We start from the raw sequence: 25,123 nt of genomic DNA, 5'->3' as shown, positions 1-25,123 counted from the left end.
GCTCAAGAACAGATCCTGATTGAACCAGGGAAAGGATATTATAGATTACAAGTAGAGCGGTGACCATAAAGAGTACAGGACAATATTTGGCGGCTCGAGATGGGGTGATTAACAGGGGCGAGAGGTGGTCTATGCGCTCGAAATTTCAGATAGAGTGGTTTATGCCAATGCAGATATCCGTCGTCAATGCAGGCGAAGGTACAACAGCGGTCGTGAATGGGTCGTCATTATTGAATGCCATCATACTTTTGTGACTTTGGGCCAAGTTTGATCAAAGCGAAGAGGTGTTGGAGAATGAGTGGTGAGGACTTCACGGTGTCCGATGGGCCTATGGCCACCAGCCCATCCGTTTGTAGCTCTCTATCATATCTCGTACACTGTCTGCGTTGAAGCGTTCCCGGGTGGGTTTCCAGCCGGTTGTCTTCTCAAAAAGCGTGCCGTCAAGGGACATATCTTGGTCCTTGAATACGTCTCTCTCTAAGAACGGGCTGATCGGGCCTGGCCGCTCGATCTTTTTCTGTTCCATTAATTCCGCCCAGACCTGCAGACATTCCTCGTTTATGTCGTCTATCACATCATCGAGGTTGAGCTTGGCGAACTGCGAGGCTAGAGATCCCAGGAATGAGCACTTCATACCAAATATGGTAGATAGCGCATCGGCAATATCCTGCTGACGAGTATTACCGTGGTCGACCACGTTGAAGGCAATGGGAGCCGAGCCGTCCGTCGGGGCGGTTGCTCTCCACTCAGCAGACTTCCACAGGGCACTGGCTGCGTCTTTGACGTAGAGGGTGTTCATCTTAACGTCCCCGGTGTAAAGAAGCTCTAGATCCTTCTCCATTTCAAGGTGTACTCGCGCGAGGCACACTCCCATGGCAAAAAAGCCCGAACAATATTCTCCGTAAACATGTGGCAGGCGCAACAAGCAGTAGTTGAGGCCAGGAATTTTGCTAATTTCGTCACTAGCCTTCATCTTCCACTTTGCCAGCTTATGCCATGGCTGGAGCTTGTCGTCCTCCTTCCGTGGCGACGATCCGGATTTGTAAACGTGGGCGGTGGAGCATTCGACATAAGAACGGATTCCTCGACGGGCCACCTCACGAGCTAAGGCCACGGTGAGGTTGTAATTACGAAGCTCATATACATCGTCGGGTTGTGAGTGTCTTGTCTCGCCTCCGCAGTTGAATACGTAGTCAAATTGTTCGCCGTTGGCCCGATCGAAGACACGCGGGAAGTGCTCTAAATAGCAACGCGGGGGAGTCAGTACGAGACGTCATCACTTTTTCAGAATTCGAGGAGATGTTGAGTTCACTCACGTTCCCGGCTAGCGTCCGCTTGAACGAACTTATCTTTGGAGCAAGCCTCCTGGAACTCAGGGGCTAACCAAGCCAGTTGAGGAAGGACTTTGTCGACGAGTCTCACTTCCGAGGCCAGGTTATTTTCATGTATGTAAAGTGCCAGATGACGACCGATGAATCCTGCGAAACGCAAGACATTTGGGTTAGCTCATGTACCCCTCTTGCATCACCACGAGCTGCAGGAATCTCTGTCGCATGTACATACCGAGTCCTCCAACGATCAGCACGGCTGGCTTCTTGCTCTGATCACTCGCCATGACGATATGTGAGAGAAGACCGTATCAGGGCCTAAGAGTGGTAATGTGATTCAAACTGTTGCTTTTTCCTGAGCAAGTATCGCCCGTTCTCAAACCCCACACGCAAGCTTGAAGCAAACAAAGGATGCGGGGAGCCAGCGAAAAGGGGGAGGGGTGTAAATGGCGAAAGGATAACGGGAAAGAAAGTGTGCTGAGGGGGAGAGGGAGAGAGAGAGATAAGAGGCGCCGAGGAATAATCTAGTGGGTTATAATCGTAAATTATGGAGAACAAAGAAGAGAGTTCTACCTTCACTATTTAAAATTAAAGAAGGACGGGAAAAGAAGAAGCCAGACGGAGAGAAGCACAGACAAATAAAAAAAAAAAAAAAAAGAAAAACTTGGAGAGAAAGCAGCAGGAGATGAGCAGGGAGACCAAAGTGGTTTTGGGGCAACGACCAATTCGGGACTAACGACGCTTTGATGAATTGGGGCGTATTAAATCACCTGCTCGTCCTGTGACTGGAAAACTACTCACTAGTACGGAGTAAACTACAACTTCCTTCTCTCTTTTCCGTTTCTTTTCCCACCCAATGGGATTCGCGATTGGAATGATTGCCATTATCAATAAGCGTATTTTCATTCCCTCTATATCACTCGTGCTTTGCTTTAATTGAACCCCATTCTTACACGACCATTTCCCTATACGGGCAATAACCCAATTGCTAATATCATGTAATCGTCCCCATCTAGTCCTAGTCCTAAATGAAACGAAAAAAACACCTTACGATGGTTTGCAGCTCATCCTTTTGATATGCGAGAAATCTATATGATCACCCACGTTGCGGCTGATGACGCTGGGCCAACGGAAAAGAGGGGGGCCTATCCAAGGTTCCCATCCTCCAAACCGAGCAAAGTCCGTTAGTCTGCGTCTAGAAATTTCGCCAGCAAGCTGGGTTGGGACTTTTCTCGGGATTGCCAATTTAGAGCCCTCCAAGAGGGGACGGAACAAAGGTGATTCATCAATCCTTCCCCTGCCAAGTCGCGCGTTGTGGGACATCTTCCGTTCTTCAGGGACGCCGTCCGATCATAGTCCCGCGTGTAAGTGGGTAAAGAGAGGAGGTGAGAAACGAGAGGGGAGCGGACAAAGGGAGGAAGGGGAAAAAGGAAGAAAAAGAGGAAAGTTAAGTGGACGGATAGAAAAGAAAAAAAAAAGAGTTTTTGGGTTCAACCGTCGCAAATACTACCAATGATGATCAACCCGTCCTTGATATCAGAACACTTTCAGAGAAACTGCTCTCAAGGACAGCGAGAAACACTCCCCATTGAGTATGATCGTCGCAAGGAATGAAATTGGATCGACGGCTCATTTCCTATATGATACAAAAGCGACCAGGATCAGTGGATATTTTTATGGGGTAAGAGAGACGATGTCCTCCATATATAGTATGTTCTACTATTATTATGCGCGTCCCGAGGGAAAGGGAGAAAAAAAAAAAGAAAGGAAGAATTCGGGGGAAATGTCTCACCCAATCTCTCGGAATGGAAGGAAACCGACGACGGCAACTATCGGTCTCTTCAATCGAAGGCGTAAGGGCAAATCGCATACCCAGATCGGGGTACATTGATTCAGAATTCCAAATGGTCTTCTTAATAGCTCTGTTAAAGGGGAATGGCGCTTCGCTCGAAATCGGCTGGGTCCATACGGAGGGGAAATGACCGAATACCGATAAAGCCAATAAATCCCGGTGAGTTTCTTACTTCTTATGAAAGGGCAAACTTGACGTCAGTTTATTACGAACTTAATTATTCTCCGGCCTAATAATTGCCCCAGCCGGGATTTGCGTCTCGTTCCATGGGCCAAAGGATGATCTGCCCATGGTTCGTGCAGCGACTGTAATATGTATAGCTACGTACCAAGCCTTCTGTAGTTCTGCGCTAGCGTCTTCTTCCATTGAACTACCTATGCTGAACAGTTGTAGGGTGCCCGATAGAGTCCCTTCTGTAATTTCCATTCCCTCAATCCCATAAGTCCTTCTGCTATTCCTATTATCTCCCAAGAATTGCCAATTTCACTGCAACTTTGCTTATCAAACCTCAACCAACGAACAAAACGCCAATGGCAGATCAACCAACGTGGAGCATCACTTTAACCCTGAACTGCTGAACTGAACCACCATCCAGATTCAATTCCTTAGCCTTCCAAGCCTTCTGCAGCTCCTGAAAAACAATAGTTAGGTCGTGATCGGCCCCCTGGCGGACACGAATTCCAAATTCCGACCATTCAAACTTGACGGAAGCTGCGAGGACCAATTGCCCAGGGTGCCAGTTCGAGTTTTCAGTCAAGATCTGTTTGGATGGACTCCACTCGTCCACTCTGCATTCAGCCGCCATGTGGCCCAAAAACGAAGATGCGGACGGGAAATTCTGAAACGACACCCAAACAGGAGCCATGCCTTCCTGGTTCGAAGCCTCCACCAAGAACTTGGTATCATTCGGGTAGTTTCCCTCTAGATTACCCACCTTGTCATCAGTTGCGCTTGTCTTATCGCCAGTACTGGTCCAGTCCGCTTTCAGGTCTGTTGGCTCGCGAGGAACGTTGCCATTGTTCTCCTTGCCATGATCCCAAATGGAGCTAAATGGGCGTATACCACTCGGTGCTGAGAGTCTAGGCTTTTGGCTAGGGGGTTCTGAGGCCTCCTTGCCCCAATCGGTCGACGCCCTGCGTCTGTCGGATGCCCTTCTCTTAAGCTTATCCTCTCCTTCATTGGTTTGGTTCATTGTAGGTCTGAAGAGCTCCGGACTTGAAGGTGATGTAGCATAGGGAGAATTTCCCCACAGTGGTGGCACGGAAGCAGAAGTACGACGAGTTGGGGTGTCTAGCTATATAGATCCCATAACTTATTAGCTACTATGTGGACAATAGGAGGTGGCTCGTGACTAACCTCCACCGTAGGCTGTTTGTCTTTGTTCCTCATAGCACTATTTGCCTTTCTTTCAAGCAAGAGGGCAACCGTCCGAATGATTCTGTAGGTTAAACAGTAAGCATAAATAACGAAGCTTGGCACCAGGGTCCCGAGCAGGCTTACTCTTCTTTCCGCTCGGGGTAAGTACAGAGAGATTCAGGCTCTTTGAAAGCCTCTGGCAGCAGGTACATCTTGCGGGTTTCAGCACCCCAGTATGTCACGCCATATTTTCCCACGAATTTCTCAGCACAAGAGCGCCTCTTGGACTCGAAGGCTTGAAGCTCATTCCAGCTGTGATTGGTAACTTGGACATGTTCGCGTAGACGGTTTATGAACTCGTTGTGATAATCTATCTTCAAGTCCAGGAACGTCGTAAACTTTCGATCGCGGCACTTGGCGTTCAGACGACCTTCATCCAGATCGCACTTCATAGGATGTGGCTCCATAGTCAGCATTTGGAACTCCAAAGCAAGAGATAGGCCAGAGTTTGCTGCTTCCTCTGATTCCTAGCACCGAAGGTGAGAGACACGAGGTAATGGGACGCAGATGCGCATACCATGTGGGGGCGGAAGAGTCGTGGTAGCTCGAGCAACGTAACAGCGGCTGTAAAGTAGGAGGGCGAAGCAGTGAATGATAGACACGTTGTGTTGCCATGGGAGAACAGCCAACAACAGAAAGGGCATATTCAACATCCTCATGCCCCTTCGTTTCCATTGGTCGGAACATTAGCTGGAATAGATAAGTGAATTCCAAATGCCGTACACCAACAACATGGCGTTGGGAAACAAACAGAGAGCTTGTTGGAAGATTAGTGTATGTCTTTGATGCTACATATAATGAATTCGTAGTAGACATCCCGAGGGAGCACCACTACGGAGCAAAGGACGTACAGTAGTGTACATGAATCAGAAACCAATTGCGACTCGTTATAGAGCAGGTAATGTGCTTATATGTCATCATCACTAATAGTCAAAGTAGCATAACAGCACAATATCTAGAAAAGAGGTCTTGAGTGAAGCTCCTTTAAGCATCTCCATTTTAAGACTCAGACCTAGAAGGACGAACATGGGATTTGCTCGTACAACTTGGCGTTGAATGGCGTTAAAAACAATGGACGGGTCACTGAAGTGTGCTCTACCGTCACTCAGCCCCAAGGCACTTCAAAGAGTTTTTGAGTTCCTTGATAGCTGTGTTGACATCATCAAAAGTCAAGGCAGACACAGCCCAACGGGCGTGCTTCTGAGCAAGAGCAATGGAATTATCATCAACTGCTTGTGAATTCACATAGCCAGATGAGGACGCTGTAGGAGTTATGGTTGTAGGTGTCTGGACGGGCTGGGGTGTTGGGTGTGGCATTACAGGAGCAGCTGCTGGAGATCGCACAGGTTGATGATGAGGTGTGGCCCTAGGTTGGCTGTAGAAAGAACTAGGATCGCGAGAGGCAGCTGGTGGACTCGAAGGAGGCATTGCCGATGGTGGAGGAAAGGATTGAAAAGCGTCAGAAGCACCTGGAGATTGATGGGTGCCAACGCTTGTAGGCGTATCTGGAAGATTAGGGACTGAGGTCGAAGATGACGTGAGTGTCGCAGGTGCTGAAGGGAGGTTCAGCGGTGCACGTTGCTCCGCGTCAAGGTCCATATCTTGAGTTGGACTACGTGCGGCATCATGCGATGCAGTAGGTACTTCGGTGAATCCAGTTGGGGGCTGCGGTAAAGAGGGAGATGGTCCTGAAGGATGCGTAGAATCCTCGGGGACGTCCTCTACAGACGGCTGTCTCGATTGTGTGGGCAGCGATCCGACAATTGCCTGAACCTCAGGATCACCTTTCTGCACATCCAAGCTATCTCCCTCTATTTCATCTTCGTCTTTCATAACTGGGTTCGACTCGTTCGGGTCCTCGCCAGCCCTGATTGCCTTTGCAATCCTCACTGCATGATACTTGGCGAACTTGATTTTCGCAGCGGTCTCCGGCTCAAGACGATTCCATATCTGACAGAGTTCAAGAAACGTGGCAGCTGCTTGGAATGTATCAGCAGTTTGCCTGCGACAAATTAGTTTTATCCTCAAAAGATAGGGGAAGGGCAACGAACTTCGTCACCTTATTAGCCCTCATGGTTGCCTCTGCACGCCCAAAGATCTCCAAACCAAACTGCTCCACGTACGCATTTGCCGCGACGGCATCCGTCACGGTTTCATTATCGGGGTTCTCATTTTTAAACTTAGAACGTCGAGATATTAGTCTTTGATCAACATCGGGGTTTAATCGGACATAGGTTGGTATACATTTTCCAGCTTATCCACGAGTTCAGTAGTGTATAGCTTCACTTCATCGTCAGAGGTGTGTAGACCTTTCTCAATAATCTGGTTGACGATCCAGAAGTTGCCTGCGATCAGCAGAGGCCGCTCATCAGCTCGTAGTTCGTACTGGGTATAATCACACAATACTCACACCAGTAGGCGACCACGGGCTTTACACGTTCAAGCTGAGCTGCTCTGACGGCAAAGCGCCCAATGTCCGCAGACTTCAGAGCAGCAGGAATATTAGTCGCCATGGAGGCCGCGAGAATAAGGATTTGTCCTTGGACAGAGCTCCAATTGTTAAAGGTGGGGAGGCACAATGCACACAGCAAACGGGATGACGTTGAAAGCACTCGGGAGGGGAATTCGGGCCCCGAGCCGAGGATTTAATTTATGCGGAGTAAAGCAAGCTAACTCCATTTTGGCGGTCGCGATCGCGACAAACCTCAGCTCAAATCCTGAGGCTGCTCGGTATCTATAGATAAACTCTTGCTTTTAATGTATTGATTTAATGCCTTCTTTCTCTTCTGGCCAATAGAGACAATAAGAGAAATTCATGTCTATCATTGTTTCCGCTCTTCTACTCTAACGTGCTAATCACAACGACGATCAAAAAAGCTCAACTAAGACCGTCCAGAGCTTCAGAGCTTCTGCAGGATAAGAGATCAAGCATCTTCAAGTATCCACTCCCCAATCTCAACCCTCTCTTCAGCCAAAGCTTCCACCTCAAAGTGGTCCTCTACCTGCCCTCCAGGACCCCCAATCCTCTCAATAACAATCCAAATACCACCACTCTCCTCTAGCCCAGGCTGCAAGTCAAAGTCCTCAACACGTACCCCCGATACAGCATCACTGTGAGTTCCATCTTCCGAAGTCGCCAGGATCTGTTTGTATGGCCCTTGCCCGAGCTCCACTGTCATTAAAACGGGCGAGGGTCCAACAGGATGGCTCCCGATGATGGATTGCCTACTTCGGGTGATGAGCTTGATCCTCGTAAGCCGCGGCACTTGCAGAGAAGCTAACATTCGGTCTCTCCCGGGAGGCAGTACGCCAATATCTGAAATGACCGTTCGTCGACCTGCTGCCTCTGGTGGGAGCGGGCTCGTCTTGCAAGGAACTAAGGAGGATACCCAGAGCGTGAATCGGCCAAGTTGATCCGGCGCGAATGTGGAACAGACGATTGTATATGAGCCCGGTTCCAGAGCCTTCTTTTCCACAAGGGAGCCACCACGGCGATAGTCACCACTATCAGCGATTATGTCGCGACTGCGTACTCGCGACACACGATTTCCATTGGACCAGAATAACTTAACATGGGTCGCGAGTTCCGTGTTTGGGCATTCCAGCAGGAGTGAAACATCTGTGTCATTCTCTATCTCCAACCTAAATTGGGGGTTGAGTGGATATCGAGAAGATTCGGCATTCCCACCTGCCGTCGAAGGTGTCCAAGACCCTTGAATCTTCCTGACACACATGTATTTATCTTGGGCTTTTGCCATCCGTACAGGGCAGGTAGAGAAGGCAGACAAAGTAAAGTTTTGATTCAAAGATGGCAGTGATTGCTCGGAGACCACGACTGTGTATGTTGTTCTGGGGGGCATCTCTAACCTCATGAGCGTATTAGGGGAATCCACATAGGGGCCACGATGTAGAGCCCCATCACTCAAAGAGACCCGTTTGCCATCTGCGTTAAAGACATATATGCTTATAAAAGCCGACTCCTCATTCGCTTGGTATTCGTCAAGAGGTCGTTCCGGCTGCCCTGTTGTTCTGAAATGCTTGCCTAGAAGTAACCAGACAATCCCACCGTTCTCGGTTGACACTGCGAACTGCGGGTTATTCACAAAACAGCCGGCTACACCTCTCCCGTTGTTGAGGTCCCACGTAAAGTGGACGTCTTCGCGGTATTTGAAAATCTCAGGGTTCCAATTCAAATAGAGGTTTTCAAAATGTTGAAGCAGCTTTTCGCAATCCATCCAAAAGGTACCCGGCTCAAATGAGGGCGGGTTATGGGGTAAATCCTGCGATGCAGAGAGGCTTCCATTGTCGCCGGGGGCAGTATCTGCTCCAGCCCAAGGGTTTTTCACGAGTAATTGTCGGCGACCTTTAGATTCCTTCATATCCAGAATAGCATAATCATGCTCACTCACGAGGCCTAGTTCTCTTTGTTCCCTCTCAGTGAGTTCACCGGTACCTATAGTCAAGAGAACATCTCCTTGGTGAAAGGATCTGTAAAGTCGCTTCCAGAGCTGGTCGCCAGTCACATCGTCATTATGGAGAAAGACTTGCTCGGGAATCCAACCTGTCAGCACCCAGAGATCTGTCCCGGAATTGCTTCCGGGAAAATCATAGCCTCCGCGCAATTTCAAATACGCCTTCTCTACGAGCGCCGGCCAAAGGAAATTGGGATTTTTCCGGTCGATCACGTGGAGTGATCTTGATGTCTTAGACGATGGCAAACGGTCGTCAATGATGACTTTCCGGAAGCACCCATTGAAATAAAAGCGAAATATATACTTGCCTGACGGTGAAGGCTGAGAGCTCCCCCGGCTAGGGTATATCATTGGAAGAAAATGCTACACCTATTAGTCACAGCGAACCATGCAGGTCAGCCGGAAGGGATCAATCTTCTTACAGTACACTGGCCGCGTTCTAGCATTGACGTAGTAGCACAAAGGCTAGCAACGACAGAACAGTCCGTCAGCATATCCTGGACTAGATCTGTCTTTCCTGGAACAGACATCACAGGAACCACCTTTGTGTACACATCTTCCGTGTCTTTCGCGAGAAGCTCGGAAGGTCGTTTCCAGCCATCAAAAACTTTCCTTTGAGGATAAGATAGATGAAGATCGGGTTTGTCGCTGTTATCGGTTAGAATATCCAGCAGTCATCTGGGTATACATGCAACATTGACGATGCAGACCACCAGAACTTACGTAAACGGGGATTCACCATCCTCTCGTTTGAACTCGTCAGAGCCTGGGGAGGTGGACCATGGAGGGAATATGAAGCCATTCAACTTGGCTCCCTCTAGCAGAATGATCTCCTCCCGTGTGGTGAGCTTACGAGTAGATACAGGCAACCGTGGCTCTGGAACAGTTTTGTCATGGAAACGGGCAGCAGCTTGCCAGTCCTTAGATTCTTTGATCTTTTCCGCTCTTGTGAGCCATTCTTTACACTTTGCATCCAATGCATGTTTGTCTTTCTGAACAGATGCCAGATTTAAGGCTTTCATATAGTGTTCAGCAGCATCAATGGCAGCTTCTAAAGCTTGCCTTTGAGAAGTGGCGGACGATACATCCCGCTCGGCTTTCTAGCCAGTGGTCAGTATTATCTACAAAAAACGAGAAGAAGAAAAATAAGGTGTAACAAGAAAGAAACAAAAAACCATAAAAAAAAAGGGTCAAGTACCAGTGCCTGAGTTATAAAGGACTTCTGGGCTGAGGCGTTCGGTCTAGACATACTGGCAGGCCGGGCAGTATTTTGACGAGCGCCTGGGATCTTCAAACACCGTGACACTCCGAGATCTTCCCCGCGATAGGCATAACAGTTCAACTAGCGTCTATCCGACTAAACGAGACAGTCAGACACCTTGCTTGTGACCCGTCCGAAGGGCTCCGTGAAATTTCCGAAAGCGCGACATCCGAGGTCGATCAAACTTCCTTGTCAAGTTTTATGAAGGGCCAATCAAGACGATGATGATTTTCGCGTATAGCAATTGACTGTTAATCATAAACTTAAATTAATGCTAATTCACACGCAGTGGAATGAGGTCAAAACAACACCAAGTATGCTTGCTGGATCATTCACTAGCGTGTCGGTGGGGAGGAACGGGAATTCGAAGGTCGGTGTTCAGAAATTGGCCTCCAAAAAACGAACCTCGGCTCATTTCGTCATGCGCAAACCAGAGCGCCGAGGTGCAACTGCCCTGGCCCTGCCGACTCTATCCTTCCCGCATTTTACGTTCAGGATGCCGGGACTGTGTGACCAGTCTTGAGGTTCTTCTTTTTTTCTTAATCCTAATTTATTTTTTCTATCCTTAAGCTCTTCCACTTACTGTTGCTGCTTGGGAGCTGGGGTCTTTTCACCTTACTCGGCATTCAACTTTTCTATCAGTCGATCCGGTAAGCCTTCAAGCCGAACGCTAAACCCCCCGAATCGCACAGAGTCCTGCCTCATTCGCCGGTCTTGGTTTTACCAGTATTTGTGCTCTTATACTATTCTTTCTGACGGAATTGGCAGAGGCACTTTAGCTCATCCTGCATAATGGCCGGCCAATCGAAACCCGCGCTCTCCCCTTGGGGTAGTGCTGTCGCAGGTGCAACTGGTGCTGTTCTCGCAAATGCTATCGTCTATCCACTGGACCTGTGCGTACATAGCCTTGCCAGTTGGCTTAGTGGTGTAGACTGAGACTGACTCGTTCCTAATCTTTAGTGTCAAAACCAAACTTCAAGTCCAAGTGAAGAACGCACCTGAATCGAAAAGCGGAGATGTAGTACATTACGAGTCGACCCTAGATGCCATCAACAAGATTGTGGAGAAAGAGGGAATTGAAGGTTTATATTCCGGGATGGTTGGTTCTTTGCTTGGCGTGGCCTCGACCAACTTTGCGTACTTCTACTGGTACAGCGTGGTTAGAAGCCTTTATATGGCATCGAAGAGCGTATCTAAGCCACCTGGAACCGCTATGGAGCTTACCCTTGGTGCTGTGTCGGGGGCTATCGCTCAGATATTCACCATCCCAGTCGCTGTGATCACAACCAGGCAGCAGACACAGCCAAAGAGCGAGAAAAAGGGCCTGATCGAGACTGGTAAGGAGGTTGTTAACAGCGAAGATGGCTGGACCGGTCTGTGGAGAGGTCTCAAGGCCAGTTTGATCCTGGTTGTCAACCCGGCAATTACCTACGGTGCCTATCAACGTCTGAAGGATATTCTTTTCAAGGGGAGGAACAATCTAAAGCCCTGGGAAGCTTTCCGTAAGTGGCATCGAGGCTCTATTTCCCTTCATAAGAAACTAATCAGTACCGCAGTCCTGGGCGCTCTTTCAAAGGCAATGGCCACAATTGCAACCCAGCCATTGATCGTGGCCAAGGTTGGTCTTCAGTCGCGGCCACCCCCGGGTCGCGAAGGCAAGCCTTTTAAGACCTTTGGTGAGGTCATGCGATATATCATTCAGAACGAGGGTGCGCTGTCCCTCTTCAAGGGTATCGGGCCACAGATCTTGAAGGGTCTGTTGGTGCAGGGCTTGTTGATGATGACAAAAGAGAGGTACGTGCCGATTACGGTAGCTGGATGTGTACAGGAGTTTGAACTAACAGCATGAAGGATGGAACTCATTTTCATCGTTCTCTTCGCATATCTGAAGAAGCTCAGAGAGCAGAAGTTAAAGAAGGTCGTCGATACTGCTGCGGCCAGCGCTAAAACCAGCCTTCCGGCAACCCTGAAATAGATGTCGCTCCCACTTTCCTTCCAATATATACGAACTAGCTGGTCTTTTGTTCTTGTCAATTATCTTCTGTACGGCGTGCGGGTTCCGGATCTGTCAAATTTCTTACTTCTTCTTATGATTACCAGGCATACTTTTTTCTGTATATTTTCCAACTATGATGTATAGAGCATGTCCTACAGGATGGGCATAACCACAAGATAGATCTGCCGAATGCAAATCATCTGAAAGACAGCAAACGCATGTTGGGCGATTGGTATACATAGTGGACGTCTTATATTCAGACTGGTACGGAGACTGGGCATGAGCAATCATATAGGCGCATTGAAGACATAACTTTTCTTTCGTTTTCCAATTGAATAATTTCATTTTACATGTTTCCAAAACATAATTTCTTTGCGGTTGTACAAAGTAATGAACATATATATTTACTCGCCTGATTCCACCCGACCGCCCGGCTAGCCTTAAATGGCTGCATTCCCTCGGCATCTGCCAACAACCAACAACATAATTTATCTCCGGAGTAGCGGTCACAATTACATTCCCACCATTCCACCACCAGCTCCTCCGTAAAACACCAAGTACGAGGGGCATGAGCCGTCATGCGATGGCCGCCATGGGCTTCCGAATCACAAGCCCGAGACAAACAAGATGAACAAAACCAAAAGAACTGGGACAAATCACTCAATGCGATCGACTGGGCCGCGTTCACCGAACCTAGGACCCTAATTCCCACCCTGATCCTCACGACAGGAATTATCGGCGCACTGCAGATCCACCGCCGATACCTGCGCCGTTTCCCCGACGCTGTTAGCATCTCGCCATCGTACTTCCGGAAGAGGACCATCTTAGGCCAAGTGACGAGCGTCGGCGACGGCGACGGTTTCAGACTATACCACACACCTGGAGGAAGATTGGCAGGATGGGGCTGGTTGCCCTGGAAGAGAGTTCCCACCGCGAAGAAGGATCTGAGAGATAAAACGGTGCGTTGATGGCCTTTTACTCTTTTTTGCCTAGGACAAGAGGTCTAATGGGTTATGTTTAGATCTCCGTTCGCTTGGCTGGTGTGGATGCGCCGGAACTCGCGCATTTCGGTCGTCCGGAGCAGCCTTATGCTCGGGAAGCTCATGAATGGTTGACGTCTTACGTCCTTAATCGCCGTGTTCGGGTCCTTGTGCATCGTCAGGACCAGTATCAGCGTGTGGTGGCCTCTGCGTATGTGCGACGGGCCATCGATTTCCCGATCCCTTTTCGTCGTCGTGATGTCTCGTATGAGATGTTGACGCGGGGATTGGCTACTGTGTATGAGGCGAAGGCGGGTTCTGAATTTGGAGGCCCTGAATTGGAACGGAAGTATAGGGAGGCGGAATCTATAGCAAAGCGGAAGGGTACAGGTCTGTGGAAGGGATATCGTCGCAATCGCAAAGGATGGGAGAGTCCGCGCGAGTACAAGACTCGTATGGGGTTGGAGGAGCAGTCGCAGGGCAAGGGCAATTGAGACGATCGAGAAAGAAGACAGATAAGGCTGTGTATATTAAAAGGTATGTGCCCTTATATTTATTTTGTATATTCGGTAGCGATTTACTCTTATGACTGGACGATTGATATCTACGGTTACGGCACCGGTACGCATTTAGAAAGGCATGGCATGGCCAGTCTAAAGTTTTATATTATTTAATACAACATTTTTAATTCCCTTTCCTTTCGATCATGCTAGCATTATTAGGTGTATCTTAACACATACAGCATGGCCTCTTCAATGAGAGGTACATAACTATCTCGCATCATAACCCTTGGCAGGTCGTAGAAACGTTTGACGCCAAACAGAACATCGTAAAAATAGAGTACAGGGAGGTATCGAACAGTGGTATATTCAAATACAGGAAAATATTAGCAAAACCTCTTCTCTACCTCCGCGAAAAGCTGTGGGCTAATCTCATCACTGGTGTTGCCCTCAACACGCCATAAGCAGCCCTTGCGCTCGTAATGCTGGAGCAAGGGCTCGCTGGTTTCCTCGAATTTGCGCAGTCGTTGCTTCCATGTGTCAATCGAGTCATCCTCTCTCTGAGTCAGAGGTTCCCCAGTGATATCGTCCTTTCCGGGAACCTTGGGAGCGTTGAAATCGGTGTTATACACTCTTCCGGACGACTCGTGGACCCAGCGAGACGCTATCCGGGAGAGAATGATGGATGGGGGTGTAACGAGCTGGACAACGAAATTGATAGGAACAAGTGTCTCTAAGCTGGAAGCCTGAGTAGCGGTGCGAGGGAAACCGTCAAGGATGAATGAGGCGTTGGAGGAAATAGACGAGTTCGACGATGCGGAAAGCCAGCCCTTTGATTGGAATTCGGAAGATATAAGCTCGAGGATTAATGAATCGGGGACGAGGTTTCCTGCTTGCATTGCGGTCTCTGCTTTAAGCCCTGAATTCATCAATTGTTAGAGGCAGTTTCTAAGTTGCATATGGTCCGGTCCTGCTTACCCAATGGTGTCTTCTTGCGCACATTTTCTCGTAAGAGGTCTCCGGAACTTATCGAAGCCAGTTGTGGAAACTTGGCAAGAAGTCTTTCTGTTTGGGTGCCCTTTCCAACACCAGGGGCGCCGATGAGGATGATACGAGCAGCCTTACTGAGCTGCCTAGTTGCGAGTGTCATTTCACACTACTCTTTTGTGACTGGAACTGGCAATGTTTCTTGGGATTCAGAGCACCGGACTTAAATGTTGAGCGGGGAGTGGAGAGTGGAGAGGTTATGAAGAGTACACGCGCTAGTTTATAATTATTCCGACATGATTTCGGCAAATGTAGGAAGCAAGGAAGGTATATTATGTACGTATGTGAAATCGGAAGGGTTGATTGCTTCGCTGACCTTCAGATCTGTACTCGGGTTTATCTACTCAACATTTCGGATTTTACATCAGGCCGGGGAAAGCCAACCCCACGGAATCTCGATGTTTTCCTGTTTAGGAAGTCGGTGAGCTGAGGGCCGGAGAGGTTTCCGACTGAGTACCTAAAGTACTCCGTAAGGCAGAGGGATCTCGAGTAATTGAACTAGGTACCCAGTGCTTGCACGACATCGATACATGGGCGATAACTCTATCGAGATGCAATTGATTCACATGCATAAATCGGTGTTATGTCCGTGTGTTCCATGGGCCCTCCACTGAGTCCACTCATCTACTGCGATTCTCTCCCTCGGCTAGTCAAGGCAACCCACTTTATATCACGTGAGATAGAGCGCGCGTGGATCGCGTGGCGCGTCGGGACCGTGTTTAGTCCGGACAGAGCATAGAGACCTGGTTGTCAAGGAACGCTGTCTATACGTCCTTGACTGACTTGGGAATTGCGATTGTGCGGGCTCAAAATGATTCGGCAAGACTTCCACCAAGTTGATCCGAAGAGGAGAGCAACTCTCGACCATAAGAAAAAGCAATTTGCTGCTCCAGTCTACAAGCAACAGGATTATCCGCACCGCTTGAACTTCTATGAAGTCCCACCGACAGCAGAGATCACTCTCGAGCAATTCGAGCAATGGGCTATTGATCGGTTAAGGAGTATGTGCACTCTGCCATGTGTCTGTCTGTCTAAACTTATTGACCGGTGCAGTTCTGGCCGAAATCGAGGCCTGTTCTTATAGAAACAAATCGCCCGCCGAGACAGAAGCACATATTACACCACTCCTCCAGAAGTATCTCCCACTATCCTCAAACACTTCCTCGTCGCTGGGTGCGACCGACCAACGCTTGAAAAATGAACGACAGAAAGATCACTACTCGCATTTCATTCTTCGTCTGGCCTTCTCCGCTACGGAGGACCTCCGTCGGCGATTCGCGCGAGCAGAAACTATGCTTTTCAGGTTCCGGTTCCAAAAAGATGATTCAAGAGAGAGACGTGCTTTTATAGAGAGTCTCAATCTCGATTGGGAGCCTGTTAGTGATGAGGAGAGGCGCGAGCTTTCCGAGCATCTTGTGAATGCGACACCGGGGTTGCGCCGTGTTGACGAGGAATCTTGGTATAAGGTTGACTGGGAGAGAGTTCCGGAGTTGGTGGAGAGGCGGTCTGTCTTCTTATATAGAGGGAAAGCGTATGTGCCAGGAAGGGAGCAGTTGAGCATGATTATTGCTGAATTCACGGCTCGGCTAGAGCGTTCTTTGGAGGTATGTGCTACCCTGGGCCATGTTCAGAACAAAACCATTGACTATGACTAGCTCACGAGTCGAGCCCTACCACGTTTGGACGAAGATGATCGTCTCACACCCATTCTGAATCACTTGTCTAAGAACTTTGGAAGTGCCGAGTCCGTATACTCCGAGGGAGAAGGATTTGTCGATGGCGCTCCAATCACCGCGCAAAATATCGATCAGCTTTCCCAACATTTCCCGCTCTGCATGCGCAGTCTACATATGTCACTGCGCAAGAACAACCATCTAAAGCACTACGGCCGACTTCAATATACCCTGTTTCTGAAAGGAATTGGCTTATCACTAGAGGAGTGTATCCTTTTCTGGCGTCAATCATTCAAAGGATTTACTGACGATGAATTCAATTCCCGGTACAAGTACAATATCCGCCACGCCTATGGCGATGTGGGTGGTGATGTCAACCGTAGAGGCCGCGGTTATCCTCCTTACTCATGCCAGAAGATCCTTGGTGACTCAAACCCAGGAGTTGGGCAGACACACGGCTGTCCTTACCGTCATTTCTCCGTTGACAACCTCATTGGGCTTCTTCAGTCCACTGGCGTTAGTGACAGAGAATTACTGCGTGGAGTACGGGAAGACGTGGAGAAGACTCGGTATCATATCGCTTGCAACAGAGTGTTCGAGTGGACGCACAAGGCAGAGATCAAGCGAGTAAAAGAGGACGGGACTTGGAATCAGACGGATCTGGACACCATCGTTCACCCTAACACATACTTCAAGCGCAGTTATCTCCTCAAGCAGGTGGGGAGAGCTCCAAAGAAAGCTTAAAAGCTTGTTGAATGCACTTTACGAAGCTATGTGGTTGCTTTAACTTTTCACTTGCACACAGTTGTACATGAGGCGTTGATGGGTTCGGGTTTTTGTGGATATCACACCCAGGTAGTCTTTTTCTTTGGTAGAAATCTACGTGTAGAACTAATTTGCATATTGTAACGCTTTCCATCCTTTTCCTACCGCTTCCCTGCCACACAATCAAATGGGTAAGGAGGGGTCATGATGTGACCACAGCTGATTCCCAAATTATCCGAAAGGATCGGAACGACCTTTCAAATCCAGGTGCCCAGCAACGGGTCAGGTTACTCTTCACTCGATGCGAACGAACAACTTCGTCATGGATATGGACGGAAGTTGCCAAAAATTCAAACGTATCGGCGATATATAGATGAGAAAAAGAAAAAGAAGAAGAGAAGTAGCTGCGGACGGATTTGACCGAAATTTAAAGCACACTAGTGCGGCAGTACGGTTGCGCATAGCCGCCTAACATGCTGCAACCTGGCCTTATGGCAACAACACAGGTTCACACAACATACGCCTAGTCCCCGCATAAGTCTCCGGACAACAGCTGTTGGCGTTGCCCTTTTAGAGACCGGGTTATGGTACAGGATACTCTTTCACAGTTTGAAATTTCTTAATCATCCGGGTTTCTCCTTTCAATCTACCCCTCTCGTACGACGAAGCTACCGAGCCCCGTTGTTTGCCCGACAACATGGACTACGAAGCGTTGAAGGACCAATGGAGTGATGTCGAGGACCGCGATGGCATCAGACTGAGCTGGAATACGTTTCCAAGCTCACGCATGGTTAGTTTCGACGTCAGATATCGCGAGATCCTTTTGACTGAGTAGTGCATAGGAAGCATCTCGGCTGGTCGTCCCCATTGGTGCTGTGTACACTCCGCTCAAGGACAAGCCAGACTCTCCATTGCTGCAATATGAACCGGTGACCTGCAAAGCACCTTGCCGGGCCGTTCTGAATCCTTATGCGTAAGAGATGCATCCCAGTATACAGTTTGCTTGGGGACTAACGACCAATAGCAACGTTGATGTCCGTGCCCGGATCTGGATATGTCCATTCTGCCTGATGCGCAACCCCCTCCCCCCTCACTACAAGGATATCACCGAGAGCACGATACCGCCGGAGCTTCATCCTTTAAGCACGACTATCGAGTACCAATTGGCGCGCCCCGCCCCTACCCCTCCTATTTTTGTATATGTTGTCGATACTTGCCAGGAGGAGGACAGCTTGAAGGCCTTGAAGGATACTCTGGTGATGAGCTTGTCTCTGCTGCCAGCAAATGCGCTAGTGGGGTTGATCACATATGGTACTATGGTATGAACCACGAACTTGGATGGTGGAAGCAACGCGAGGATAGATTGTTGACCCTACCACAGGCCCAAGTCCACGAGTTAGGCTACACCGAATGCGCCAAATCATATGTGTTCCGAGGCAGCAAAGAATATGCCGCTAAGCAAGTCCAGGAAATGCTTGGTCTTCTCTCTGCTGGAGTGCGTCCGAACATGCCTCAACAACCGGCTCGTCCGCCTCTTGGCCCCGCCGCACGATTCCTTCTTCCTGTCCAGCAGGCCGAGTTCCAGATTACCAACGTTCTTGAGCAGCTTCAGCGTGACCCTTGGCCCGTTGCAAACGACAAGCGTCCTCTGAGATGCACGGGTGTTGCTCTTAGCGTTGCAGTCGGCTTGCTTGAGACCTCCTTCCAGAATGCCGGTGGTCGCATCATGGTTTTCACCAGCGGCCCGGCAACCGAGGGCCCAGGTCATGTTGTTGGACCCGAACTTAAGGAACCTATGCGTTCTCATCACGATATTGATCGGGATAACATCAAATACTACAAGAAAGCCGTTAAGGTGAGCAATTTCCGTTAGATTGGGGTGTTTCGTATGCTGATAGGAATAGTTCTACGACGCCATGGCTAAGCGTGCTGCCAACAATGGACATATTGTGGATGTCTTTGCGGGATGTCTCGATCAAGTTGGTCTTCTGGAGATGAAGAACCTTGTCAACTACACTGGCGGTCATATGCTCCTTACAGATAGCTTCACGTCCTCACAATTCAAGCAATCCTTCGTTAGGATCTTCGACAAGGATGCCAATGACAACTTGCTGATGGGCTTCAACGCATCCCTTGAAGTCCTCACTACTAAGGAGCTCAAGGTCACAGGGCTTATTGGCCACGCCGTATCTTTGAATAAGAAGTCCAGTTCCGTCGGTGAAACAGAGTGCGGTATCGGCAATACGTGTGCCTGGAAGATGTGCGGTATTGATCCTTCTTCAAGCTACGGTGTTTACTTTGAAATCGCGAACCAAGGCGGGCCTGCGGCAGTGCAGCCGGGTCCTCAGAGAGGAATGATGCAATTCCTTACATACTACCAGCATTCTTCTGGTCACTATCATCTGCGTGTCACAACTGTCGCGCGCAACTTGAGTGGACCAGCTGGAGACCCTACGCTGGCACAATCTTTCGACCAGGAAGCCGCTGCAGTTCTGATGGCACGTATTGCAGTCTTCAAGGCAGAGGTCGATGATGGTCCCGATGTCCTTAGATGGGTTGACCGGATGCTCATCAGGCTCTGCTCCCGCTTTGCGGATTACAGAAAGGACGACCCAACTTCATTCCGACTTGAGAAGAATTTCACGCTTTATCCGCAGTTCATGTTCCATCTCCGCAGAAGCCAGTTCTTGCAGTTCTTCAATAACTCCCCTGATGAGACAGCCTTCTACAGACACGTTCTTAACCATGAGGATGTTGGTGACTCCCTTGTCATGATCCAGCCGACCCTGGATTCATACTCCCTGGAACATGAAGGCAGCCAGCCGGTCCTTCTTGATTCGGCTTCTATCCAGCCTTCCCACATTCTTCTGCTTGATACTTTCTTCCATATCCTTATTTTCCACGGTGAAACCATCGCAGAATGGAGAAAGGCTGGCTACCAAGACCAAGAAGGCTATGAGAACTTGAAGGCTCTTCTTGAGCAACCCAAAGAGGACGCTAGAGTTCGTAGCCCCCCCATTTCAGAATCCAGTGAAATATAAGCTAATTTGATCTAAAACAGGAACTTATTTCGGATCGCTTCCCACTGCCTCGTTTCATTGTTTGTGATGCTGGCGGCTCTCAGGCACGTTTCCTTTTGTCGAAGCTGAACCCATCTACCACACACACAACAGGAGGATATGGTGGTGGTGTGACATCGCAAACCATCTTCACCGACGATGTTTCATTGCAGACATTTATGGACCATTTGATGAAGTGAGTATCAACGAAGCCAATAAGATTAACGGTGCATACTAACAGTTGTACGTAGGCTTGCGGTTTCAGGAACCAGCTAGATATGACGGTGTAGTGACCATCAAAGGGCGGGTTCTACGTTGATGCTTGGTTCTTCTGTATGTTTAGCGGCTATTTGTTTTTGTTTGTTACCCCGCGATATAGCAACTACCTAGACACAATGAATTAAATCCAAATCAATTGTACTAAAATCCGACTTTCTACTCCACTTGCCTTCTCTGGAACTATGGTATGGAGCTCATGATATGCATCACGTGACACTGGGCGGGTTGAGCCCTGGGCACTTTACCTGATTGGGCGTCTCGCTTAGGCCTAGCCCGGAAAGTGAGTCTCCAGTCAAATATCCTGCGCTTTTTCAAGAAAATTTCCTTTCCTTCTTTGTATCATCCACCCCGACCAACTCTCCAAGGACGATTGACGACCTTTCGCACTCGCCATGCGTAAGTATCATCTCCTTGGTTATAATACTGGCGACTAATATGTTTTTCAATGAACAGCTCCCAAGTTCGACCCCAATGAGGTGAAGATCATTCACCTGCGAGTGACTGGTGGTGAGGTCGGAGCCCAGTCTGCTCTGGCTCCCAAGATCGGTCCTCTCGGTCTGTCCCCCAAGAAGATCGGTGAAGATATCGCCAAGAACACCGGTGACTGGAAGGGTCTGCGTGTTACCGTCAGACTCACCATCCAGAACCGTCAGGCCGCCATCTCCGTTGTGCCTTCCGCCTCTTCTCTGGTCATCAAGGCCCTCAAGGAGCCTCCTCGTGACCGTAAGAAGGAGAAGAACATCAAGCACAACAAGTCCGTTCCTCTTGACGAGATCATTGAGATCGCTCGCAAGATGCGCCACAGGTCTTTGGCCAAGGAGCTTCAGGGTACCGTCCTTGAGATCCTCGGTACCGCTTTCTCTGTTGGTTGCCAGGTTGATGGCCGCAGCCCCAAGGATATCAGCGATGAGATCAAGGCTGGCGAGATTGACAGTAAGTTTCTTCAACTCTGTGTGGTGTGACATTCATATCCTAACCATCGCCCAGTCCCCTCTGAGTAAATTATGGTCGGAAATCCGCGGCGGTCGTTTTAATGTATCGGCATGCTAGTTAGGAGAATACGATTAATGCCTTCAAAACAAAATGTTCATGAGTCATGACCTGAGATTCCCAATTGTGTTCAATCGAAAATTGATTCGTTCATCAATGGACACCTTGCCCTGTCTTCCCCGTCCTTTCACCTGTTCGTGATTTACTCGCGGTCTATATGCGAGCGGAGTCATGATCAGACTATACCTCAGATAACCTTTGCAACACTCTGGCCCGTACTGTCCATTCCCGCCTTCTGGCCTGGTATGTGACCTTTTCAACGTGGTATAGGCTTATTTTACGCAAAGAAGATCAAATCCCGACCCACTACTCATCGCGGTATCTTTGCGAGAGGCCTCGTGTCTTTCTCTGTGGATACAGTGATCCATCATCACGGTCGACAACTCAAGGCTTGATGCCTAGCCTATTATGGCTTGTCTGATTCGTAGGCATATTGCGTAGTCTTAGCAATACAACTTTTATCATTTCCATACTCTTGGCTCTGCGCGCCGTTCCTGACTATAATTGTAATTACTCTTTCTCCGCATAATCTGAGTCAGGCTACTGATAGTCTTGCAAACTTTGACACCTGAGACAAGTCGATCTCCGTTTCGCGTTGTCTGATGTAAGTAAGCTGTCTACTCTAAATGAAACGCGTCAGTAGTTGATGCCGGTACTTTTGGAAACTCTTCTACCCCTCGGTGTCGAAGGTACTACCCACTCTCGACCTAGGCGACAAAAGTATAGAGGTATGTGATACCATGTCGTTTGTATCCCGAGAATAGCATGGGCTTGTTTGGTAGTACGAGATGAAGTACACCCCGGAGATGCTCGTTCTCCACTGACTAGTAAGGATGCAAAGATTACTGTCGTGGCAAGGTTCCTGATACGCGCCGAGCTGCAGGTGCGCCCCCCTTGGAGCTGATAGTGGTAGGATATGGGCTGAAGGGGGGAGCACAGTGCCACCCTCATGTATGTCCTACAGCCCATATCCATACATCAGTCACATATGCTGTGTAAGTCACGTTGGGTAAGGATGAGTCAGACCATGATGTGTAACGGATTGCTGTACCTTGTTATACATGCCGCACTATATCAACAACACATCATCGGTTTGATATATATTCCTTCCCCGTTCTCCGGTGGGAACGTGGCCCAAGGTTTGATTTAACTTTCCCTCTGACCATCTGGCAACCTTCGCCCGTCCGTGAACAGAGACTATCTCGGTAGATCGGTATATATCGGTCGTCTTATACCTGAGTCGAAGGGTGGAGGAAGAGGAGAAGCGAGAGGCAAAGTTTTGCCGATCGTCATCGTCAGACCGCTCGTGACATGGCTCAAGGGGAGTCGGCGGCCCCATTTCCGCCCTCATCGATCCTAATAGACCCTGGTCTGGGCGGATGGAGAGCGTCGGAACTAGCAGGAAGAATGATACCTAGCTGGTGATTCCTGCGCAGGAGGAACACTAGTGAGTTAGTGATAGGAGTAGCCATGGGGAGGATGGAGCCCATGGCTGAATCGGATTGGCATGACTGGACACAGATGAGAAACGGGCTGCCTTGGAAAGTTGGGAAGTTGACTCCACACCCGGGAATGTGGATTTTGAGTTGGACCATCTGGGTTGGGTGAGATTATTTTTATAATTTTTTTTATGGGGATTTATCGTGTGCTATAGATGTATGTCGTATGGACTATCTAATTAAGTATCTTTTATAGTCCTGAAATGGGGGACTAGCGAATCCTCTAGAACCATTCATCTTTTTTTAATTATTTAATTATTTCCATGGTGGGGTATATATATTTTTTAATTTGATTTTGGTTTTTACGTTGTTCTGGAGTGCCGCCTTCCTTTGGAAAGCATCAAACTCGAGGAATAAAAAATAGGAAGGAAAATAAAAAATAGGGGAGTGGAAGGGGAAAAGTGATAATGAAGGTGTATACTCTGAAAATGACAATTTTATTTATTTTTAAAAAACTACCCCCCAATAGTGTTCTCGACTATTAACGATGACAATGGACATCAGTACATGCATACACCGTTCAGGTTCTCCCTCACCTGATTTGCTTTGGCCCCGGGCATGTGCGGTATGACTCCTGGGCGTTTTTTTCTTTTCAGCCTCTGGCTACATCAGAGTTGCAGAACCGCCATTTCAAATGATGGTCACCTGTGTGGCCAAGTGTCTGAGCCTCTACCACTTCAGTTGATCTACGCATGTTATCTACCTAACAATTAATTCGAATTCTCCTTTCCCTCACCGGCATATACCTCTTGTTATACCGATTTAACCCGCTTCTGGTGCTCCTTCTAATTTTCCTTGATTTTTTTTTTTTCGGGAAAGAAAAAAAAATATAGAAAACCTTTAATTCTATTATTTCTTCCTCTCATCGCGCTTTCAAACAGAGAACTGATTGGAATATTCCACCGGTGCATGCCAAAAGGCCAGCTTGCATTGCAGGTCGACAACACGGACATACTCACAGCAAGTCAGCGACTCCACTCAGCCCACCGAAAGTGCCAGATCGCCATTCCGCCGTCTCTTAAGCAAACCCTCTCAAAACCAGAGGCTTGATCAACTGCGGGCGCCACCGGAGACCGGGAGCCTTGGACGGTGGTCCACTGACGTTGAACAGACTTGGATTTGCTCCTGCGCCCAAGAGGCTAGCGCCTGGTCCATCCTAGCCGTTGGATCGCACGGGTGGGACTGGGATGTGATGGATTGTCGTGTTTGATTATGTGGGTATTTTCTAATGATCTAATTCTTTGTTTCCCCTCCCTGGTACAGTGATTTGGGATTTTTTTTTTCTTTATATTTTTTTCTTGGGTCACTGACGTTGGGTAAGTTAGGATACTTGGGGTGGCTTTCTTTATTTGTTTGAAACCCGTCATAATTATCTATCTACATCTATAAAGAGTGACATCTATAAAAAATGATACTCTGGAGATAGTGAAGGGAGAAAAGCAAAAAAGAGAAAAGAAAAAAGAAAAAAAGAAATGGCAAACCAATAGAAATAATCATCTGGAGGGTACAAGCCACATAATCATGGTGTTAAGACGCCCAAGCCCACTTGCATCCCAACCCAGTAATGGGGACTCCACTGGGTCGACTCCATTGGCTCCACTCCCGCTGCTCCATTCACTTGCACTGGCTCCTTCCCCCCACCCCAAAAAAGGAACCCCCCTAAGACGAAACGGGAGCTCCAGAGCGTCGCTTTTGGTTTGTGAAGCTCCGCTCTGTCATGATGGGACATCCCGCTTCATCTCTCTCTGTGTCCATCATGATTCTAAAATTTTCCTCTCCTTCTGCTGATTTCCCCCTCTCCGACCTTCTTTGATGGTCCTTTACCTTCTGGTCGGGTCGAGACGAGTTTTGACTGGTCCATTTTTTTTTACCATCCTTTACTACCCCAGACCCGGACATCCTTCCAATCTCTTTTCTCTCTCTAACTCACCTATGGTTCTGTGCCT

At 48.6% G+C, this 25,123-nt stretch overlaps 10 protein-coding genes across 10 annotated transcripts; 4 read left to right on the top strand and 6 right to left on the bottom strand.

The window, feature by feature from the left end:
• Positions 1–328: 328 nt before the first annotated feature.
• AO090005000751 (NAD-dependent epimerase/dehydratase family protein) lies at positions 329–1,615 on the bottom strand (the record flags this gene model as incomplete). Its single annotated transcript, XM_001817728.3, has 3 exons — positions 329–1,239; positions 1,317–1,478; positions 1,564–1,615. 3 exons carry the CDS (start codon positions 1,613–1,615, stop codon positions 329–331), a joined length of 1,125 nt encoding a protein of 374 aa, XP_001817780.1.
• A 2,103-nt stretch (positions 1,616–3,718) lies between these two features.
• AO090005000752 (uncharacterized protein) lies at positions 3,719–4,569 on the bottom strand (the record flags this gene model as incomplete). The annotated part of the gene is made up of 2 exons (XM_001817729.3): positions 3,719–4,474; positions 4,537–4,569. The coding sequence occupies 2 exons, from the start codon at positions 4,567–4,569 to the stop codon at positions 3,719–3,721; spliced, it is 789 nt and encodes a 262-aa protein (XP_001817781.3).
• A 107-nt stretch (positions 4,570–4,676) lies between these two features.
• AO090005000753 (uncharacterized protein) lies at positions 4,677–5,412 on the bottom strand (the record flags this gene model as incomplete). Its single annotated transcript, XM_023233950.1, has 2 exons — positions 4,677–4,848; positions 5,114–5,412. The coding sequence occupies 2 exons, from the start codon at positions 5,410–5,412 to the stop codon at positions 4,677–4,679; spliced, it is 471 nt and encodes a 156-aa protein (XP_023089092.1).
• A 285-nt stretch (positions 5,413–5,697) lies between these two features.
• On the bottom strand, positions 5,698–6,670 carry AO090005000754 (uncharacterized protein; the record flags this gene model as incomplete). Its single annotated transcript, XM_001817731.3, has 2 exons — positions 5,698–6,598; positions 6,648–6,670. The coding sequence occupies 2 exons, from the start codon at positions 6,668–6,670 to the stop codon at positions 5,698–5,700; spliced, it is 924 nt and encodes a 307-aa protein (XP_001817783.3).
• An 850-nt stretch (positions 6,671–7,520) lies between these two features.
• Positions 7,521–12,192, bottom strand: AO090005000756 (calpain-like protease PalBory; the record flags this gene model as incomplete). Its single annotated transcript, XM_023233949.1, has 5 exons — positions 7,521–9,431; positions 9,491–9,716; positions 9,792–10,168; positions 10,320–10,349; positions 12,172–12,192. The coding sequence occupies 5 exons, from the start codon at positions 12,190–12,192 to the stop codon at positions 7,521–7,523; spliced, it is 2,565 nt and encodes an 854-aa protein (XP_023089093.1).
• Positions 12,193–12,903: 711 nt separating this feature from the next.
• On the top strand, positions 12,904–13,799 carry AO090005000757 (thermonuclease family protein; the record flags this gene model as incomplete). Its single annotated transcript, XM_001817733.3, has 2 exons — positions 12,904–13,284; positions 13,347–13,799. The coding sequence occupies 2 exons, from the start codon at positions 12,904–12,906 to the stop codon at positions 13,797–13,799; spliced, it is 834 nt and encodes a 277-aa protein (XP_001817785.1).
• A 392-nt stretch (positions 13,800–14,191) lies between these two features.
• Positions 14,192–14,955, bottom strand: AO090005000758 (adenylate kinase ADK2; the record flags this gene model as incomplete). The annotated part of the gene is made up of 2 exons (XM_001817734.1): positions 14,192–14,724; positions 14,784–14,955. 2 exons carry the CDS (start codon positions 14,953–14,955, stop codon positions 14,192–14,194), a joined length of 705 nt encoding a protein of 234 aa, XP_001817786.1.
• Positions 14,956–15,663: 708 nt separating this feature from the next.
• On the top strand, positions 15,664–17,269 carry AO090005000759 (DNA primase subunit PRI2; the record flags this gene model as incomplete). The annotated part of the gene is made up of 3 exons (XM_001817735.1): positions 15,664–15,853; positions 15,906–16,456; positions 16,508–17,269. The coding sequence occupies 3 exons, from the start codon at positions 15,664–15,666 to the stop codon at positions 17,267–17,269; spliced, it is 1,503 nt and encodes a 500-aa protein (XP_001817787.1).
• Positions 17,270–17,987: 718 nt separating this feature from the next.
• Positions 17,988–20,625, top strand: sec23 (GTPase-activating protein SEC23; the record flags this gene model as incomplete). The annotated part of the gene is made up of 7 exons (XM_001817736.3): positions 17,988–18,080; positions 18,133–18,263; positions 18,315–18,609; positions 18,672–19,145; positions 19,195–20,292; positions 20,352–20,545; positions 20,601–20,625. 7 exons carry the CDS (start codon positions 17,988–17,990, stop codon positions 20,623–20,625), a joined length of 2,310 nt encoding a protein of 769 aa, XP_001817788.1.
• Positions 20,626–21,020: 395 nt separating this feature from the next.
• Positions 21,021–21,629, top strand: AO090005000761 (60S ribosomal protein uL11; the record flags this gene model as incomplete). The annotated part of the gene is made up of 3 exons (XM_001817737.3): positions 21,021–21,024; positions 21,082–21,561; positions 21,616–21,629. 3 exons carry the CDS (start codon positions 21,021–21,023, stop codon positions 21,627–21,629), a joined length of 498 nt encoding a protein of 165 aa, XP_001817789.1.
• Between the last annotated feature and the right edge of the window lie 3,494 nt (positions 21,630–25,123).

This window comes from Aspergillus oryzae, chromosome 1 (assembly GCF_000184455.2).
Source record: "Aspergillus oryzae RIB40 DNA, chromosome 1".
Taxonomy (NCBI): Eukaryota; Fungi; Ascomycota; class Eurotiomycetes; order Eurotiales; family Aspergillaceae; genus Aspergillus; species Aspergillus oryzae.
The sequence above is the reverse complement of the archived record's forward strand: the minus strand, read 5'-3'. Positions and strand labels throughout refer to the sequence as shown.